Raw genomic sequence first — 19,333 nt, forward strand, 5'->3', positions numbered from 1 at the left:
ACTGGACACACCAAGGCAGAACAGAGTGGAACTAGGATTTCCCTTGATCTGGACACTGTACTTCTGGCGATGGAGCCTAGAATAACACATTCTAGGGCAAAAGATTTCGGGAGGGTTAGACTGGATGTTCTGGCTCTGCAATTCCATGATTCAGTGCCTCCTTGGCTCTTTTGCTTTCAAAGGAATGCAAAGAGATATGATACGATAATCTTTATTGTCATTGTCCCACACAGAACAACAAAATTGGAAAAAAATATATCTACATAAGACATTCAAAACCAACAAGCCTGCTAGCCCAGCTAGCCCAACCTGGTTAGCCCCCTAAAAACTCAGATACCCCATTTTAAAAATACAATATACAGTGGTACCTCGGGTTACAGACGCTTCAGGTTACAGACTCCGCTAACCCAGAAATAGTATCTCGGGTTAAGAACTTTGCTTCAGGACGAGAACAGAAATCGTGCGGTGGCAGCGGGAGGCCCCATTAGCTAAAGTGGTGTTTCAGGTTAAGAACGGACCTCCAGAACGAATTAAGTTCTTAACCCGAGGTACCACTGTACTCCCACAGAGCATAGCTGTCAACTTTTCCCTTTTCTTGCGAGGAATCCTATTCGGAATAAGGGAATTTCCCTTTTAAAAAGGGAATCATTGACAGCTATGCCATAGAGACTCCTTACACTGTGGTTAAACCACAGAGCCTAGGACTTGCTGATTAGAAGGTTGGCGGTTCAAATCCCTGCGACGGGGTGAGCTCCCGTTGCACAGTCCCTGCTCCTGCCAACCTTCGAAAGCACATCGAAGTGCAAGTAGATAAATAGGTACCACTCCAGCGGGAAGGTAAACGGTGTTTCCATGCGCTGCTCTGGTTCGCCAGAAGCGGCTTTGTCATGCTGGCCACATGACCCAGAAGATGTATGCCGGCTCCCTCGGCCAGTAAAGCGAGATGAGCGCCGCAACCCCAGAGTCGGTCACAACTGGACCTAACGGTCAGGGGTCCCTTTACCTTTACCTTTACACTGCGTTTAAAACCAAAATCGCATTTGGATAGAAACTGTTTCTCAGGCGGCTAGTCCTAGTCTTTATACCCCTGTACCTTCTTCCAGAAGGCAGAAGCTGAAAGAGATCATTTCCGGGGTGCGCACTATCCTGAACTATCTCTGCAGCTTTCTTGTGACACCTGGAAGCGTAGATTTGATCCAAGGTGGGAAGAGTGCGCCCAATTATTCTCTCCGCAGTCTTTACAACCTTGGACAGCATTGTTTTTCCCCTGACCGTGCAGCTCCCAAACCACACACACACAGACCATAAGTTAATACACTCTCCACAGTACAATGGTAAAATGCCATCAACAGGTCCTTTGAGAGATTGTTTTTGCGGAGGCTTCTCAGAAAATTTAACCTCTGCTGCGCTCTCTTCATCAGGTCTTTACTGTTTTCTCCCCATGTTAGGTCATCTCTCAACTCCATTCCCAGAAATCGAAGCGCCGAGACCTGTTCCGCGCACTTCCCCTCAATGGCTGAATATTCAATTTACATTTCCTGAAGTCCACAATAACCTCTTTTGTTTTCTTTAAGCTGTTTTTCCTGCGCCACTCCCCCAACTGCTCAACTTCCTTCCTATAGGCCGCCTCCCCCTCTCCAGCTGTGATCAAGCCAACCACCCTTTTAATCATCTGCAAACTTAATGATCTTATTACTGGGGTATTTGGGGGAGAGGGAAGGAGGGAGGTCCCCTCCGCAGTTCGGTGCTGTAAGGGTTAAAGTGAACCGGATGAATGCAGAGGGAGGAGATGTGGGGGAGAGGAGGAGGAGGAGTTAGAGGCGGGGCCCTCGGGAGAGATAAAGCACCTCTTTCCAGTCCGCATTCTCACGAGCGGGGCAGGACGCAAAGCAGGAGCTTTTGTCTGACGCGCGTTCTGCAGCAGCATCCGTCTGAGCCTGGTGAGTGTCCCTGATTTGGGTCGAAGGTTTTTCCCTGGGCAGTGGGGAGGGTGCACCGGAGGCCTTTGCAGATGATCTATTTTGGGGGACCCCCCCCCAAAATAAATAAACAACCCCATACCCAGGTCAGGGAGCGGCGCGCCTTGATTTCTTCTTATCAGCACAGCCATGGGGAGGCGGGGATTTTAAAGCCGATCTGCAAGGCTGAGCTGCAGCACCAAGTTAATCGGGCACCGACACGCGTCTGCGCCTTCACACGTGACGACAAAGGCGCGAGGCTCCGGTGGGAGCTGAGCGGGTTGCGTCGTTAGGAAGGCTCTTAGGAAGGCTGCATCCGTGCAAGTGGGAGGCATGCGAGAGGAAACCAGCCCGACCGGTTCCTTTGTGCAGGCAAAGGTAGCTCCCCGGCCCTGCCTGTGAATGGCCTCGGATCTGCAAGTGCGAAGAGGTTGCCATGGAGACTAATGCGTGGGATGGCGGGGAGGGAGAGCGCGCCTTCTCAGGTGCAGAACAATGGGTCAACGTGGGTGGTCCGTTTAAGGTGAGCTGGGAGGGGAGATGCTGGAGGGAAGGATCCCCTGGATCCCCAATGCTCAGGTTGCATCACTGTGGAAGGAGAGACGTTTGTGGGATTTGGCAGGTTTTAAGTAACTCTTGCAATGTTACACAGATTTCAGATACAACGCAAGATTACAAATTAGATGGACCTTTTAATATGCAGTTTTAAAAGTTACTTAAAGCACACATGGAGCGGAGAGCCTGAAACCAATAGGATTTTCTTTCTTTTTTTTTTTAAAAATAATTTTTATTAAATATTTTCTTGGGTTTCAAAAATGCGTCTCCATTTTAAATTTTTCCATTTTAAAATTGTCTGTTTTCAGGTCGCGGAGTCTACCGATCAGTTGCATCCAATCAAAGTGAGACATGAATGTTGTGTACAGTTTAAGGTTGCGGGAGAAGGCGGGGGGTGACTTAACATTATTTTACTTAGTATATATAATAATAATAATTTATTATTTATACCCCACCCGTCTGGCTGGGCTTCCCCAGCCACTCTGGGTGGCTTCCCAAAAAATATTATAATACTGTAATACATCAAACATTAAAAGCTTCCCTAAACAGCGGCCACCGAGACCATATAACACCGGTCTTGAAAGACCTACATTGGCTCCCAGTACGTATCCGAGCACAATTCAAAGTGTTGGTGCTGACCTTTAAAGCCCTAAAACAGCCTCGGCCCAGTATACCTGAAGGAGCATCTCCACCCCCATTGTTCTGCCCGGACGCTGAGGTGCAGCGCCGAGAGCCTTCTGGTGGTTTCCTCCCTGTGAGGTTACAGGGAAGCAGGCAGAGGGCCTTCTCAGTAGTGGCGCCCACCCTGTGGAATGCCCTCCCACCAGATGTCAAAGAGAACAACAACTACCAGACTTTTAGAAGACATCTGAAGACAGCCCTGTTTAAGGAAGCTTTTAATGTTTGATGTATTATAGTATTTTAATATATTTTTTGGAAGCCGCCCAAAGTGGCTGGGGAAGCCCAGCCAGATGGGCGGGGAAAAATAATAAATTATTATTATTATTATTATTATTATTATTATTATTATTATTATTATGTAAGAAGAGCCGGCTGGATCAGGCCAAGTGGGAGAGGCTGGGGATCCAGTGTGTCGACCCGGGCTGCCTTCCTCCCCTGCCGCCCTCTTTATGGGAATGTTTCTGTCCAGCATTTGTAGGGTTAAAGTGGGGCTTAGGAACCATAGATGATAAAGACAGGATGATTTATTGGGTTGTATTGGAGGAAATACGATTTAAAATTACGATTTATATGGATCGAGAAAGGAAGATTAATTTGATTCGCTGGGGAAATGTCAGGTGAATGTCTAAACAAGAATGGGACATGCAGAGCCGGCAGGAAAAGGGTTGAATGGGAACGTATTAGAAATTAAGGAAAAGTGTTTTACTACCAGCAGCAAAGGAGGGAGGGAAAAGAATCCTATGGGGGGGGGGAGTCAATTGCTAAATTGGTGTTAAATTCCAAACTGATTTGTTGTTAATTTGTTTTAGAATTTGGAAAATGAATTAAAAATTAATTTGAAATAAAAGGAACCATAGATGATTACACTCTTGCATGGTACATGAATGTAATGTATCATGACTGTAATGTAAATGATGAGGCTACATTTTAATATTTTAATGTTTCAATATTTTAATATCGTATTTTAATATAATTTTAATTTTGTTTTATTCATTCAACTTGTTTTTATTATTGCTTGTTAGCTGCCCTGAGCCCAGCCTTGGCTGGGGAGGGCGGGGTATAAATAAAAATTATTATTATTAATAATGGTGGAATGTAGCTGGCGGGCTTGGAGAAGTGGTGTATGTTTTTCCCAGGCTGATAGGAAAGGGACAAACACGGCAAATCAAAGGGAGAAATAAGCTTTAATCAGCAACGTGGGTTTTATGCAGGTGAAAGATGGAAGAGCAAGAGACGGATGCCGCTGAAGAAGGAAGAGGCGCCGATCCCATCAAAAGCGAGAGCAGTGAGGGATTCTGGGAAAGGAATGCACAGGGGATCCTCGGTAAAGAGGACGCCCTCAACTCAGATGCTCAGCACCAGGATTTCAGGCCGATCCGCAACCAGGAGGCCAAGGGACCTCGAGAGGTTTGCAGCCGACTCCACCATCTTTGCCACAAGTGGCTGAAGCCAGAGAGACACACCAAGGCTCAGATCCTGGACCTGGTGATCCTGGAGCAGTTCCTGGCTGTCCTCCCCACAGAGATGGAGAACTGGGTCAGGGAATGTGGAGCAGAGACCAGTTCCCAGGCGATGGCCCTGGCCGAAGGTTTCCTCCTGAGTCAGGCAGAGGAGAGGAAGCAGGAAGAGCAGCAGGTGAGAGCATCTCAAGATCTTGTGATGGCCTTCAGGTGTTTTTGAACTAAATCTCTCATTGCCCCTGAGCAACGTTGAGGTGGGAATATTGGCTACTCCTGGTCCAGATAGTCCCAACAGACTCTGAAAGAGAGGGAGGGCAATACTTTGGACAAATTTTTTTTTGTTTTTTTTAATTAAGATATTTATTAAGATTTTATGTAGTAAAACAAGCATCACAGTCAAAAAAAAAAGAGAGACAATAAAAAACAACACAATCAAACAAAGCAGAAAAATACAATAAAAAACACAAAAAAGGTGAGAAAAAACATAAAATCTAGTTTTTTACTTATTATCTTTACAAGCCTCTTTCCTGACTTCCTCACATCTCCCTTTTCTGAGTTCCCCTTTACACAATCAAATTCAGCAATTCCTTACCCTCTTTCAAATCTTATTCAACCTTTATACATTTCAACCTATTATGTCTCCGGTTTTTTCTTTTCTCTTTAAATCCATTTTTAAATGTTCTTTATAGCTTAATCCCTTGTATCATTTTGTCTAAATTTGACATAATATTATTCTGGTCTTTTCACCCTTTTCTTTTAAAATGTTTTTTTGTGTATTCCTTTTAACTATGTCACTAATGCCATATTATCTTTATATCCAACATCATTTTAGCATTCAAACATTTTACAATGTTTTTGGAGATAATCTTTGAACTTAATATTTTGGACAAAATGGAGTGACGTAAAATATGGACTACTGAATAATATGCAGTTGAAAAGGTTGACAACAGGACCTATAGAGGGGAATAATAATAATAAAATAAATAATAAGTTTTATTTATTCCCCGGCTCAGGGTGGCTAATGCCAATAAAATTACAGTAAAAACATAATAGGAAGAAACTAATTTAAAATGCGAGGACGAGATGGTTGGACGGTGTTCTCGAAGCAACAAACATGAGTCTGACCAAACTGTGGGAGGCAGTGGAAGACAGGAGTGCCTGGCGTGCTCTGGTCCAGGGGGTCACGAAGAGTCGGGCACGACTAAACAACAATAATTTAAAATGCAGGTTAAAATGTAATTTAAAATGCAGCCTCATTTTAAAAATAGCCCATAGATCAAAAACTGTAAGTGGAGGGAAACATAAGGGTCAGACTGAGTCTGAACCAAAGGCCAGGCGGAACAGCTCTGTCTTGCAGGTCCTGCGGAAAGATGTCAGGTCCCGCAGGGCCCTAGTCTCTTGTGACAGAGTGTTCCACCAAGTCGGGGCCAGTACTGAAAAGGCCCTGGCGCTAGTTGCAACCAATCTAACCACCTTGGGACGTGGGAAAGCTGGGAAGTCCAGAGATTCGCAGGAATCTCTAAATATGGATATGTATTTTGTATCGTTATGGTTTTATATTTGTAAAACCAAATAAAAATTATTTCAAAAAAAGAGATGGAGCAAGGACACCCCCAAAAACCTCTACTTTCATTCACCAACGTTCTCTGGAAAATCTTCCAAGTACTGCTCATGTTTTCTCCTGTGTCATTCTGTTTTCTAATACATCTCCCCATTCAATGTCCTCCAATCCTCATCGCTCTTTCAGGTAAAGGATATGTTTGCAGAAATGAGAAGCAATTTCCCTGATGCAGAGAGATCTCCATTGGATGTCAGAGAGAAGCCACTGGGTAAGGATCCATCGGCTGTGTCTCCATATGGTCTCCCTCTGTTGGTTTTGAAAGGGATCCGTGGCCTTTTTTGATCTGGCGAGGGAAGAGAGTTCAGTGTGTATGCAGGAAATAAACAACTACAGTGGTACCTTGGTTTAAGAACAGTCCTGTTAAAGAACGATTTGGTTTACGAATGACCGCAAAATCAGAAGTAGTGTCCTGGTTTGCGAACTTTACCTCAGTCAAAGAACGGAATCCGAACAGTGGAAGGGCACCTCATTAGGGAAAGCACACCTCAGTTTAAGAACGGTATTGGTTTAAGAACGGACTTCTGGAACGGATTAAGTTTGTAAACCGAGGTACCTTGGGTTAAGTACTTATTTCGTTCCGGAGGTCCGTTCTTAACCTCAAACTGTTCTTAACCCCTGCTGCCGCCACACAATTTCTGTTCTCATCCTGAAGCAAAGTTCTTAACCCGAGGTACTATTTCTGGGTTAGTGGAGTCTGTAACCTGAAGCGTATGTAACCCGAGGTACCACTGTATCTGATTTTCAGAAGACATCTGAAGGCAGCCCTGTATTGGGAAGTTTTTAATGTCTGATGTTTTATCATGTTTTTAATATTCTGTTGGGAGCTGCCTATAGTGGCTGGGGAAACCCAGCCAGATTGTTGTTGTTGTTGTTGTTTAGTCATTTAGTCGTGTCCTACTCTTCGTGACCCCATGGACTAGAGCACACCAGGCCCTCCTGTCTTCCACTGCCTCCTGCAGTTTCGTCAAACTCATGCTGGTAGCTTCGAGAACACTGTCCAACCACCTCATCCTCTGTCGTCCCCTTCTCCTTGTGCCCTCCATCTTTCCCAACATCAGGGTCTTTTCCAGGGAGTCAGCCTTCTTTTTGGTCCAGCTCTCACTTCCATACATCACTACTGGGAAAACCAGAGCTTTAACTTGACGGACCTTTGTTGGCAAGGTGATGTCTCTGCTTTTTAAGATGCTGTCTAGGTTTGTCACTGCTTTTCTCCCAAGAAGCAGGCGTCTTTTAATTTTGTGGCTGCTGTCACCATCTACAGTGATCATGGAGCCCAAGAAAGTAAAATCAAATAATAAATTATTATTATTATCGAGCAACCGAGTTTTATTCATTCCCTCCACAACAGAGAAGAATGGCTGCCAATGCCCATGTGTGCTTAGACATGCTTTCATTCGCCTCTGAGATAAGCATGAGCCAATGGCTTCACACAACCTTTGTCTCTCACAGGTGATGGGATGATGCTGAGAAGATCTACTCAGACATCTCTTCTTTGGGGAGGAGAAGGAGCTGCTGCAGAACCAGATCAGGTAGGGCAGGAGTGTAACATCTGTGTAACATTTGGGGTTTCACATGCCACAGTTGGGTGGGACCAGATGTAAAAATGGATGAAGTTAGTTTGTATATACCAGTGGTGGCGTACCTATGGCATGCGCACCATTGGCCCATCCGTGCTGTTGTTTTGTTGTTTTTTCTATTTGTGTTCCCGCTCCTTCCCACACTATTGCGTGCGTCCACCTTTAAAGCCCTATACGGCCTAGGACCCTCGTACCTACGGGACCGCCTCTCCTGGTATGCCCCACAGAGAAACCTACGGTCTTCAAATAAAAACATCTTGAAGGTCCCAGGCCACAGAGAAGTTAGGCTGGCCTCAACTAGAGCCAGAGCTTTTTCAGCTGTGGCTCCGATCTGGTGGAACGCTCTGTCACAAGAGACTAGGGCCCTGCGGGACTTGACATCTTTCCGCAGGGCCTGCAAGACAGAGCTGTTCCACCAGGCCTTTGGCCAGGGCACAGCCTGACTCCCTCCCTCGGCAATCTTCGCGGAGCTCTGGCCCAATGGTTGCCAGTGGCTTGATTTGAATCAATTTTATAATGAATGATTTTAGAGTGTTGTTTGTGCTGTACCTTTGTACTGTTTTAATGTTGTTAGCCGCCCTGAGCCCGGCTCCGGCTGGGGAGGGCGGGATATAAATAAAATTTATTATTATTATTAAACCCGGAACTCTTCCCCCCCTTTTTTTCCTTTAGTCAGTAGCCGGTGATTGTGTTCGGCAATTGGTCTATTTTTCTTTTCTTTTCTTTTTCAACATTTTTATTAATTTTTCAAATTTATAACAAACATCAAAAAACAAACAAACATAAATCCTAACTGTAATTCCACCTTTGTTAACATTTTTAGGTGACTTCCTCGTATCCCCCTAGCTGAGTTTCTATGTATATCATTGTAACAGTTTTCCAAAACTACCGTACTTTTCGCACCATAGGACGCGCTTTTTCCGTCTTAAAAACTAAGGGGAAAAGTCTGTGCGTCCTATGGAGCGAATGCAGGGGGGAGGCAGGCAGGAAAAGCCCCCAAGAGCCCCACACAAGCTTCACGCGGCTCTTGCGGGCTTTTCCCCAGGAGGGAGAAGGGAGAGACACCACCAGTCAGTCCCTTCTCCCTCCTCTAGAAAAGGCTTGTGCAACCTCTGCAGCCGGGTGGAAGCTGCGCAAGGCTAAAGAGGAAGCCGGGGCAGCGAGCGCGATCCATCCCGTTCGCTGCCCTGGTTTCCTCTTTAGCCTTGCGCGCCCCTCCAGCCGGGCGGGGGAGGCTGCGCAAGGCTAAAGAGGAAGCCGGGGCAGCGAGCGCGATCCATCCCGTTCGCTGCCCTGGTTTCCTCTTTAGCCTTGCGCGCCCCTCCAGCCGGGCGGGGGAGGCTGCGCAAGGCTAAAGAGGAAGCCGGGCAGCGAGCGCGATCCATCCCGTTCGCTGCCCTGGTTTCCTCTTTAGCCTTGCGCGCCCCTCCAGCCGGGCGGGGGAGGCTGCGCAAGGCTAAAGAGGAAGCCGGGCAGCAAGCGCGATCCATCCCATTCGCTGCCCTGGCTTCCTCTTTAGCCTTGCGCGCCTCTCCGTGATCCACCAGAGGTAGATCTTAACCCTTGCCTCACCTAGGAGCTTCTCTGGGCAGAAATTCCCTCAGCTTAAGTGGGGTGGGGGAAGTGTGGCAGGTAGGGTGGTACCTACCTAGACACTGAAGCCAGTGTCTCTCTGATGAAAATTGGGAGTGGGCATTGTGTGAAGTGGCTTGGATCTCCTGCCGCAGAACTATAGGACTGTATAGAGTTGGGGGGGCCACCCGAGGGTCATCTAGCCCAGCCCCCTCACAATGTAGGAATCACAGCTAAAGAACGCCAGGCAGATGGTCCCCCAACCGCTGCTTAAAAGCCTCCAGTGGTGGAGACCCCCAACACCTTCTGAGGTCATAGAATTGCAGGGTTGGAAGGGAACCCCAGGAGTCATCTAGTCCAGCCCTGGTGGACAGTGGGCACGATCCATCCCGTGGCACAAGGCTAAAGATGCTGCGCAAGGCTAAAGAGGAAGCCAAGGCAGCGATGGATCGCGCTTGCTGCCTTGTCTTCTTCTTTAGCCGCGCTGGAGAGGTTTAGCTCCTGGCTGGAGAGGCTGCGCGGCTATGGATCCCGCTCGCTGTCTTGGCTTCTTTGCTCTTTGGGGCTGGGGGGGTGGAACCCGGGCCTCCCCCGCAGCCCCGAGAAGCTCTGGGAGAAGCAGACAGGCTGCGCGCAGCCTGTCCATTGCTCTTTGGGGCTGGGGGGGGGGATAAATTTTTTTCCTTGATTTCCCCCTCTTAAAACTAGGTGCGTCCTGTGGTCCGGTGCGTCCAATAGAGCGAAAAATACGGTAATTTCTCATAAAATGCACTTCATCAATTAACATCTTTCTTTTCAATTTAACTTTAGATGTATTATTCTAGAACATCACATATTTAAATCTTAAGCCAATCTGGTACTTGCAAGTGTTTCTATTTAAATTATGTTGTAATCTGTTCAGATTGTACAGATAAAATATCACGGGTAGAATTCTACAGGGTGTGTGGTTAGTGTGTGAAAACAGTGATCCAAGGAGCCCCAGGTATGCACTTCCAGATGGGGCAGACATCAGGTGCCATCCTGACACCCGGGCATCTTCACTTGGTCGCAAAGGCCAAAATGGTCAAAGGCCTGGAAACGATGCCTTATGAGGAACGGCTAAGGGAGCTGGGCATGTTTAGCCTGGAGAAGAGGAGGTTAAGGGGTGATATGACAGCCATGTTCAAATATATAAAAGGATGTCACATAGAGGAGGGAGAAAGGTTGTTTTCTGCTGCTCCAGAGAAGCGGACACAGAGCAATGGATCCAAACTACAAGAAAGAAGATTCCACCTAAACATTAGGAAGAACTTCCTGACAGTAAGAGCTGTTCGACAGTGGAATTTGCTGCCAAGGAGTGTGGTGGAGTCTCCTTCTTTGGAGGTCTTTAAGCAGAGGCTTGACAACCATATGTCAGGAGTGCTCTGATGGTGTTTCCTGCTTGGCAGGGGGTTGGACTCAATGGCCCTTGTGGTCTCTTCCAACTCTATGATTCTGTGATTCTAAGTGGCTGGTAGGCAGGTGCAAATAACACTGTATTACCTACAAGGAGAAAATGTTTTCTTTTTCTTTCAGGGTCCAATATCTTTTGAGGACGTGGCTGTGTGGTTCACTGAAGAGGAGTGGGCCTTGCTGGATCCTGACCAGAGGGCTCTGCATAACGAAGTCATGAAGGAGAGTGTTGGGATCCTGGCATCTCTGGGTGAGGCTCCCTCTTGGATCTTAATATATGCTTCATGAGTCAGAATTTATTTACGGAATTAACACGATGCGGGTGGCGCTGTGGTCTAAACCACTGAGCCTCTTGGGTCGGCGGTTTCAATCCCCGCGACGGAGTGAGCTCCCATTGCTCTCTCCCAGTTCCTACCAACCTAGCAGCTCGAAAGCACGCAAGCACAAGTAGATAAATAGGTATCACTGCAGTGGGAAAGTAAACAGCATTTCTGTGCGCTCTGGCACTTGCCATGGTGTTCCGTTGCGCCAGAAGCGGTTTAGTCCTGCTGGCCACACAACCCGGAAAGCTGTCTGTAGACAAACGCCGGCTCCCTCAGCCTGAAAGCGAGATGAGTGCCGCATCCTTCAAGTAGCCTTTGACTGGACTTAACCGTCCAGGGGTCCTTTACCTTTACCTTTATTTCTTTATGGAATTAAATCCAATATTCCAAGGTGGATCAACAGTGGCACTCCTGCAGTATGTGAGCTTCTTAATCCTTTGCAATTAACCTTGAATAAGCACGTACCTGTCGTATTCTCCCTGAATCTTCCACTCACGCCTTTCTAAACCATGGCCTTTGCAAGTGGAAGTGCCAGGTGTCTGTTTTTTGTGTGTGTTTAGGGCTTTGGGAAGGCAAATCCAGGGCTCCCCTCTTTGTGTGTGTGTGTGTGTGTGTGTGTGTGTGTATTCCCTAGAATGGGGTGGGAAGGAAATTTCTGGGAAAGAAGGCTCAGAATCTCCCATGTACAGCTGGATAGACCAGGGTACGGAAGGAAGATCATTGTAATAATAATAGTAATAATAATTTATTATTTATACCCCGCCCATCTGGCTGGGTTTCCCCAGCCACTCTGGGCAGCTCCCAACAGAAGATTAAAGACTCGATAAAACATCAAGCTTTAAAAACTTCCCTAAACAGGGCTGCCTTCAGATGTCTCCTAAACGTCAAATAGTTGTTTATTTCCTTGACATCTGGTGGGAGGGTGTTCCACAGGGCGGGAACTACCGAGAAGGCCCTCTGCCTGGTTCCGTGTTACCTCACTTCTCGCAGTGAGGGAACTGCCAGAAGGCCCTCGGCGCTGGACCTCAGTGCCCGGGTTGAAGGACAGGGGTTGAGATGCTCCTTCAGGTATACTGGGCTGAGGCCATTTAGGGCTTTCAAGGTCAGCACCAACACTTTGTTGTTCCTGATAGCAACCTATTGTAATTGACTGGTTTGGAGAGGGGGCTGAGGACTCTTAAAATAATTTACTCCATCGTGCCAGCTGCAGAGGCTCTTCTGTTCCTTCACCCACGATGAGCCGCTGTACATAACACAGCTAAGCCTTTTCTCCAGGCCACTGTGTTACTCTGGTGGAAATGGTGCAAACCCCTGCCATCTCTCCCTTCCTTGATCATCCAAGCTTGCAAAGCAACAAATATCTTCAGTATCAAGGATGAGAGTCTAGGGGTCTCTTTCAGGCGTGGGGGTCATATTCAAAAAGGGTTCCCCGTTTCCAAAGCTACTCTTAGTGAGAAATGGGGGTCTGTGAAGTATATTTAGTTCCAGCTAGCCCAAATCCAGCCATTCCAAAAATGCATAGTAAGTAGGTGCACGAATCATAGTTCCCAAACTGGGTTGGGTCGAGTGAGAGTGATTGGCCCAAGACCAGACAATGAGATTCATCCCTGAGTTCGAACTCAGGTTTCTATGGTTCGAAATCAATACTCTGTAGCACACCTGCTGTGTCAGGACAGCTAGTTAAATGTGTAAAGGTAAAGGGACCCCTGACCATTAGGTCCAGTCGTGGCCGACTCTGGGGTTGCGGTGCTCATCTCGCTTTATTGGCCGAGGGAGCCGGCGTACAGCTTCCAGGTAATGTGGCCAGCATGACTAAGCTGCTTCTGGCCAACCAGAGCAGCACACGGAAATTCCATTTACCTTCCGGCCAGAGCGTTTCCTATTTATCTACTTGCACTTTGACGTGCTTTCGAACTGCTAGGTGGGCAGCAGCAGGGACCGAGCAACGGGAGCTCACCCCTTCGCGGGGATTTCACCCTAGGCTCTGTGGTTTAGACCACAGCGCCACCCGCGTCCCAGTTAAATGTGTACTTCCATCTATATCCACTCAGTTTTGCCTTTATCCTAAGTATGGAAGTCGTTAAGCTAGATAAGGTTCTGTTTCTTCCTTGGGCTCTTATGAGTTTCTCAATTCTTTGCAGAATGTGATGAATCTGAAATGAAGAATAAGGAAGAACTACATGGAAAAGAGACCCAGGGCCGAGACAGCTGTAGGAAGAGAGAAGAGCAAAGGAGGAAAAATGAAGCAGAAAAGAAAATGAAGACGCTTCTAAAGGACAGTGGCTTTTATGCAACCTCAGTCCAGGAAAAAACAGATGATAGAAAGCAATGTGGTAACTGCCTTGTTCAATGGGAAAGTCTTGGTTCAAAACACCAGTGTAAACCCTACTGCAAAAATTACAAAGGGGAGCAACCATATAAATGCTCTGAGTGTGGAAAAGGGTTCAGAGACAGTTATAGCCTTTCTTGCCATCAGAGAATTCACACAGGAGAGAAACCATATAAATGCTCAGAATGCGGAAGTAGCTTCAGTAGCAAGCAAAGACTCGTTTATCATCAAAGAATTCACAGAGGGGAGAAACCGTATCAGTGCCTGGAATGTGGAAAGAGCTTCAGAGAAAAGTTTATCCTTTCTTCTCATCGAAGAATTCACACAGGAGAGAACCAATATGAATGCTTGGAATGTGGAAAGAGCTTCAGTGACAGTTCTACCCTTTCTTCTCATCAGATAATTCACAAGGGGGGAGAACCATATAAATGCTTGGAATGCGGAAAGAGTTTCTCTCAGAAGTTACGTCTAACTATTCACCAAAGAATTCACACAGGGGAGAAGCCATATCAGTGCTTGGAATGTGGAAAAAGCTTCAGAGAAAATTCTAGCCTAGCTTCTCATCAAAGAATTCACACAGAGGAATATAAATGCTTGGAATGTGGAAAGAGCTTCATTAGTCATTCAAAACTTACTCGGCATCAAAGCATTCATCCCGGAGAGAAATCATATCAATACTTGGAATGTGGAAAGAGCGTCATTAGTCATCAAGAACTTACTCATCATCAGACAATTCATACAGGGGAGAAACCATATAAATGCTTGGAGTGTGGAAAGAGCTTCAGGCACAATTCTACCCTTTCTTCCCACAAAAGGATTCATACAGGGGAGAAACCCTATAAATGCCTGGAGTGTGGAAAGGGCTTTAGTCAGTGTTCCCCTCTCACTCGCCATCAGAGAATTCACACAGGGGAGACACCGTTTAAATGCGGTGAGTGTGGAAAGAGCTTTAGTCGGAAGGTACAACTCGGTGTTCATCAGAGAATTCACACCGGGGAGAAGCCGTATCGGTGCTTGAAGTGTGGAAAGAGCTTCAGAAACAATTCTAGCCTTTCTTCTCATCAGACAATTCACACGGGCAAAAAGCCATATAAATGTTTGGAATGTGGAAAGAGCTTTACCTTAAAGATGAACCTCAATACCCATAAAAGAATTCACACGGGGGAGAAGCCGCATAAATGCTTGGAGTGTGGAAAGAGCTTGAGCAGCAAAGACAGACTTGCTGACCATCAAAGAACTCACACTGGTGAGAAACCCTTTGAATGCTCGGAATGTGGGAAAAGCTTCGCTGCGAAGATAAATCTCACTACGCACAAAAGAATTCACACGGGGGAGAAACCCTATAGATGCTTGCACTGTGGAAAGACATTCGCTCAGAGCCACCATCTCACTTACCATCACAGAATTCACACTGGGGAGAAGCCATATAAATGCTTAGAGTGTGGAAAGAGCTTCAGAAACCGTACTAGTGTAATTTACCACCAGAAAGCGCATGCTCCAGAGACACGATATAAATGCTCAGAATGTGGAAAGTGCCTCAGTCAGGAAGCGGATCTGGTCGAGCATCAAAAAATGCACATCCGGGAGAAACCATATGTATGCATGGAATGTGGAAAAAGCTACGCTCTGAAGAATTGTCTTAGAAAACATCAAAGAATTCATACAGGAGAGAAACCATATAAATGTACTGAGTGTGGGAAAAGCTTCGCTGAGAAGTCAACTCTCACGACACACCAACGAGTTCATACGGGAGAGAAACCCTATAAATGCCTGGAGTGTGGAAAGGGCTTCAGTCAGTGTTCCCCTCTCACTCGCCATCAGAGAATTCACACAGGGGAGAAACCCTATAAATGCCTGGAGTGTGGAAAGGGCTTCGCTCAGAGTTCCCATCGCAATCTTCATCAAAGAACTCACACATCGATGGGCAGCGTATGGGAGCAGCTTTCTTCAGATCTCCAGCCTTTAGTCCCACCAAAAAATCCATATAGCGGAGAACCCATATAAAGACTTGGAATATTAAAGGAGCTTTAGGAGCAGTTCCTTCCTTCCGCAAGAAGAAACCATATACAGTGGTGCCCCGCAAGACGAACGCCTTGCAAGACGAAAAACCCGCTAGACGAAAGGGTTTTCCGTTTTGGAGGCGCTTCGTAAAACGAATTCCCCTATGGGGTTGCTTCGCAAGACGAAAAAAATCTTGCATCCCCCCGCGGGTTTTTTTCGCTTTTTTCGCCCTTTTCTTAAGCCGCTAAGCCGCTTATCAGCTGTTCCGCTGATAAGCCGCTTAACAGCTGATCGCTGGAAGCCGCTTGACAGCTGTAGCGCTAAGCCTCTAAGCTGTCAATGGGCTTGCTTCGCAAGACGAAAAAACCGCTATACGAAGAGCCACACGGAACGGATTAATTTCGTCTTGCGAGGCACCACTGTAAATGCTTGTAATGCGTACGGACAGGGCTTGTGCCAAGACACTTTGTGGAGGAATATTTTAAAAGTGCTTGGAAGGAGCTTCTGAAGAAGCAGAAATTTCCATTATCATCAAATAATTCACAGTGGTGGGGGGTCATATCAGTGCTTGGATGCAGGAAAAGCTTTAGTAAGAAAATGCAGCTCCCATCTCATTGAAGAATTCTCAGAGGGGAGAATAAGCAAAGAATAAAGTTAGTAGGTTCCTCCAGACTTGTTTACAGATAACAAGGGAGCAAGATTGCGTGACTCCTGCTCCCATCTTATGCTCAGCCTGTATATTTGTGTAAATAAAACATATCCGAAAGGCACTGTCTTCTCCAGTCACAGATAGGTAGCCGTGTTGGTCTGCCATAGTCAAAACAAAAAAATTTCCTTCCAGTAGCACCTTGGTGTATCTGAAGAAGTGTGCATGCACACGAAAGCTCATACCAAGAACTAACTTAGTTGGTCTTTAAGGTGCTACTGGAAGGATTTTTTTTTGTTTTTTCTCCAGTCAGTACCCTGACTCTAAAGAACCCAAACCGCTGTGGACTCATGACAATCTGCAGAGAAATCAGAGATTAATAATAATATTTATACCCTGCCCATGTGGCTGGGCTTCCCCAGCCACTCTGGGCGGCTTCCAACAAAATATTAAAATAGAGTAATGCATCAAACATTAAAAGCTTCCCTAAGCAGGACTGCCTTCAGATGTCTTCTAAAAGTCTGGTAGTTGTTGTTCTCTTTGACATCTGGTGGGAGGGCGTTCCACAGGGCGGGCACCACCACCGAGAAGGCCCTCTGCCTGGTTCCCTGTAACCTCACTTCTCACAGCAAGGAAAGCGCCAGAAGGCCCTCGGAGCTGGACCTCAGTGTCCGGGCAGAATGATGGGGGTGGAGACGCTCCTTGAGGTGTACAAGACCAAGGCCGTTTAGGGCTTTAAAGGTCAGCACCAACACTTTGAATTTTGCTTGGAAACGTTCTGGGAGCCAATGTAGGTCTTTCAAGACCGGTGTTATGTGATCTCAGCGGCCGCTCTCAGTCACCAGTCTAGCTGCCGCATTCTGGATTAGTTGTAGTTTCCAGATCACTTTCAAAGGTAGCCCCACGTAGAGCGCATTGCAGTAGTCCAAGTGGGAGATAACTAGAGCATGCACCACTCTGGCGAGACAGTCTGCGGGCAGGTAGGGTCTCATTCTGCGTACCAGATGGAGCTGGTAGACAGCTGCCCTGGACACAGAATTGACCTGTGCCTCCATGGACAGCTGTGAGTCCAAAATGACTCCCGGGCTGCGCACCTGGTCCTTCAGGGGCACACTTACCCCATTCAGGACCAGGGAGTCCTCCACACCCAGCCACTCCCTGTCCCCCCAAAACAGTACTTCTGTCTTGTCAGGATTCAACCTCAATCTGTTGGCCGCCATCCATCCTCCAACCGCCTCCAGACACACTCACAGGACATTCACTGGTTCTGATCTGAAAGAGGTAGAGCTGGGTATCATCTGCATATTGATGGATGAACAAACTTTTTACCTAATGTCTGCAACTGATCTCAATATTTACACGTGATATGTTAAATAGCTTTACAGCCGCCTCCACACTACATTTCCTTACCAACCAGAGCAACAGCACATTTAATACAATACTGTATTACACTTTAGACTATCATTCAAAAACTTCCTTTCTCCAGCAAAATGGGTATAATACTTCTGGACAACTTTGCAGGGCTGGAGTAACCCAGCCACAGACCTCCTCCCTTATTATATGGGAATAATGTGGAAATTTAAAAAAACAAAACACGTTCCCTAACTGGGAAAAAAATCATATCGAGAGAAAGAGAATATGAACTGCCTCCCATCTCAGGTTCTACGTTGCTCCCCTGTGAGGAAAGTTTACAACATTTGAGGCGTTTTATTTGGGGTAAATAAAAATAAATTCCCTCAAACCACGTCAACTGTGCACAATCCCCCATAGCAACACACAGGATGTGAATCTTGGTTGAGGACTATAAGGTGGCTTCTAGACTCTTTATATTTATCTAATTTTGCAAACCTGTAGCTCCCAGGGAGGTTCACAACATACTTCTGTAGATCATTTTAGGATGAATTTCTTCCTCAGAAACGGAGAGGAGGCAGATATAATGGAGTCTTTCTCCGGCGGAGGGTTTCCCCACCCTTTTTATTTTTCAATGGATTTTATTAGAGTTAAAAAAATAAATACATACATACACTCCAAGATGACACCGAGGGAGCCAGGTTCAAGTCCAGACAGCGCCAGGCAAGAGCCATCCTTTCCAAATTCCAGAGGGGCAGCTTCCCTGCCTTTCTCAGCCCCACCGCTACTCCTTGCCCCACAAAGAAGAAAAAAAGCTTCACCCCATTTTTTTTTCTACCTTTAACTCTTGCATTGCTGGAGGCTAGACTACATGACCCTCGGAGTCCCTTCCGGCTCTACAGTTCATTGATTCTATTAAACTCCTTGCCCCCTCTTTCTCCTGGCCAAGAAAAGAGGTGCGCATTTGCACGTGGGGCAGCAGAGCCGCCCTGCGCAGTGACGGAAGAGGGCTGCTCTAACCACTAGACCTCCTTCCCCCATCCCATCCCTCTTCAAAGTTACTTTAAAAATGCTGCTTTTCTGCTCATTTCCCCCCCCCCCCGGCCACGTTCGCTTGGGAGCCCGAAGTGCCGGCGAGTCTCTCCCCCCCACAGATATGCCTTTATTAAGGCAAGATTTAACGCCTTTCCTTCCAATGTCTTGAATAATAGATTTTCCAATGGTCAGATCTCAGCGGTGTGTGCATGTGATAATAGATCTATAGAATCCTTACAACATATACTATTCTGTTGTTCACTAGATTCAGTTTCTCGGATCAGATTTTTGTCCCCTTTATTATTGGAAATCTCGGGTGACTCCTTGGAAACACAGCTAATACATTTACTGCAAGATTCTGATCCGGGTAGGTCCCTTTCTGTTGCCAGATTTCTGATAACAGTATTAGCTTATAAGAGGAAAAATGGATTACTCTATGATTATTGATTTTGCCTAAATAATATTGATTTATACTGATAGATTGATATTTTAAGCGCTACATTGTTCTTATTTTAATGGAATTTAGAAATTCACGGTTTGAGATGTACTTGATTTAAACGTATTGTAATTTATTAATTTTATTTTGTTATACCTGTTTTACTGTATGATGTATTGAATATGGGCCTATGGCCGTAATAAAGTATCTATTCTATTCTTCACACACACACAACCCGCCCCGGGCCAGGAGATGCCCGGATTCCCATCTGCGTGCGCGCAGGGCGCACGTTTCCTCTTTGGCACAGAGCGGCAGTGCTGGTGGCTTAGGCATTGCAAGGGTTAAAAAAGAAGCGGAT

At 46.4% G+C, this 19,333-nt stretch overlaps 1 protein-coding gene across 1 annotated transcript; it reads left to right on the forward strand.

The window, feature by feature from the left end:
- The first annotated feature begins 1,630 nt into the window (after positions 1-1,630).
- LOC309364380 (uncharacterized protein) lies at positions 1,631-16,278 on the forward strand. The gene is made up of 7 exons (XM_081901538.1): positions 1,631-1,940; positions 4,406-4,829; positions 6,402-6,483; positions 7,725-7,804; positions 10,979-11,105; positions 13,320-15,572; positions 15,931-16,278. Exons 2-6 carry the CDS (start codon positions 4,413-4,415, stop codon positions 15,509-15,511), a joined length of 2,898 nt encoding a protein of 965 aa, XP_081757664.1. The 5' UTR covers positions 1,631-1,940; positions 4,406-4,412; the 3' UTR covers positions 15,512-15,572; positions 15,931-16,278.
- The last annotated feature ends 3,055 nt before the right edge of the window (positions 16,279-19,333 follow it).

Source organism: Podarcis melisellensis (genome assembly GCF_964234715.1).
Source record: "Podarcis melisellensis genome assembly, chromosome: 2".
In the NCBI taxonomy this organism is placed as follows: domain Eukaryota; kingdom Metazoa; phylum Chordata; class Lepidosauria; order Squamata; family Lacertidae; genus Podarcis; species Podarcis melisellensis.

Coding starts and splice junctions, on each gene's coding strand:
- LOC309364380 (XM_081901538.1), top strand. CDS start 4,413: ATGGAAGAGCAAGAGACGGATGCCGCTGAAGAAGGAAGAGGCGCCGAT. Junction 6,484..7,724: donor TGTCAGAGAGAAGCCACTGG/GTAAGGATCCAT, acceptor TGTCTCTCACAG/GTGATGGGATGATGCTGAGA. Junction 11,106..13,319: donor TGGGATCCTGGCATCTCTGG/GTGAGGCTCCCT, acceptor AATTCTTTGCAG/AATGTGATGAATCTGAAATG.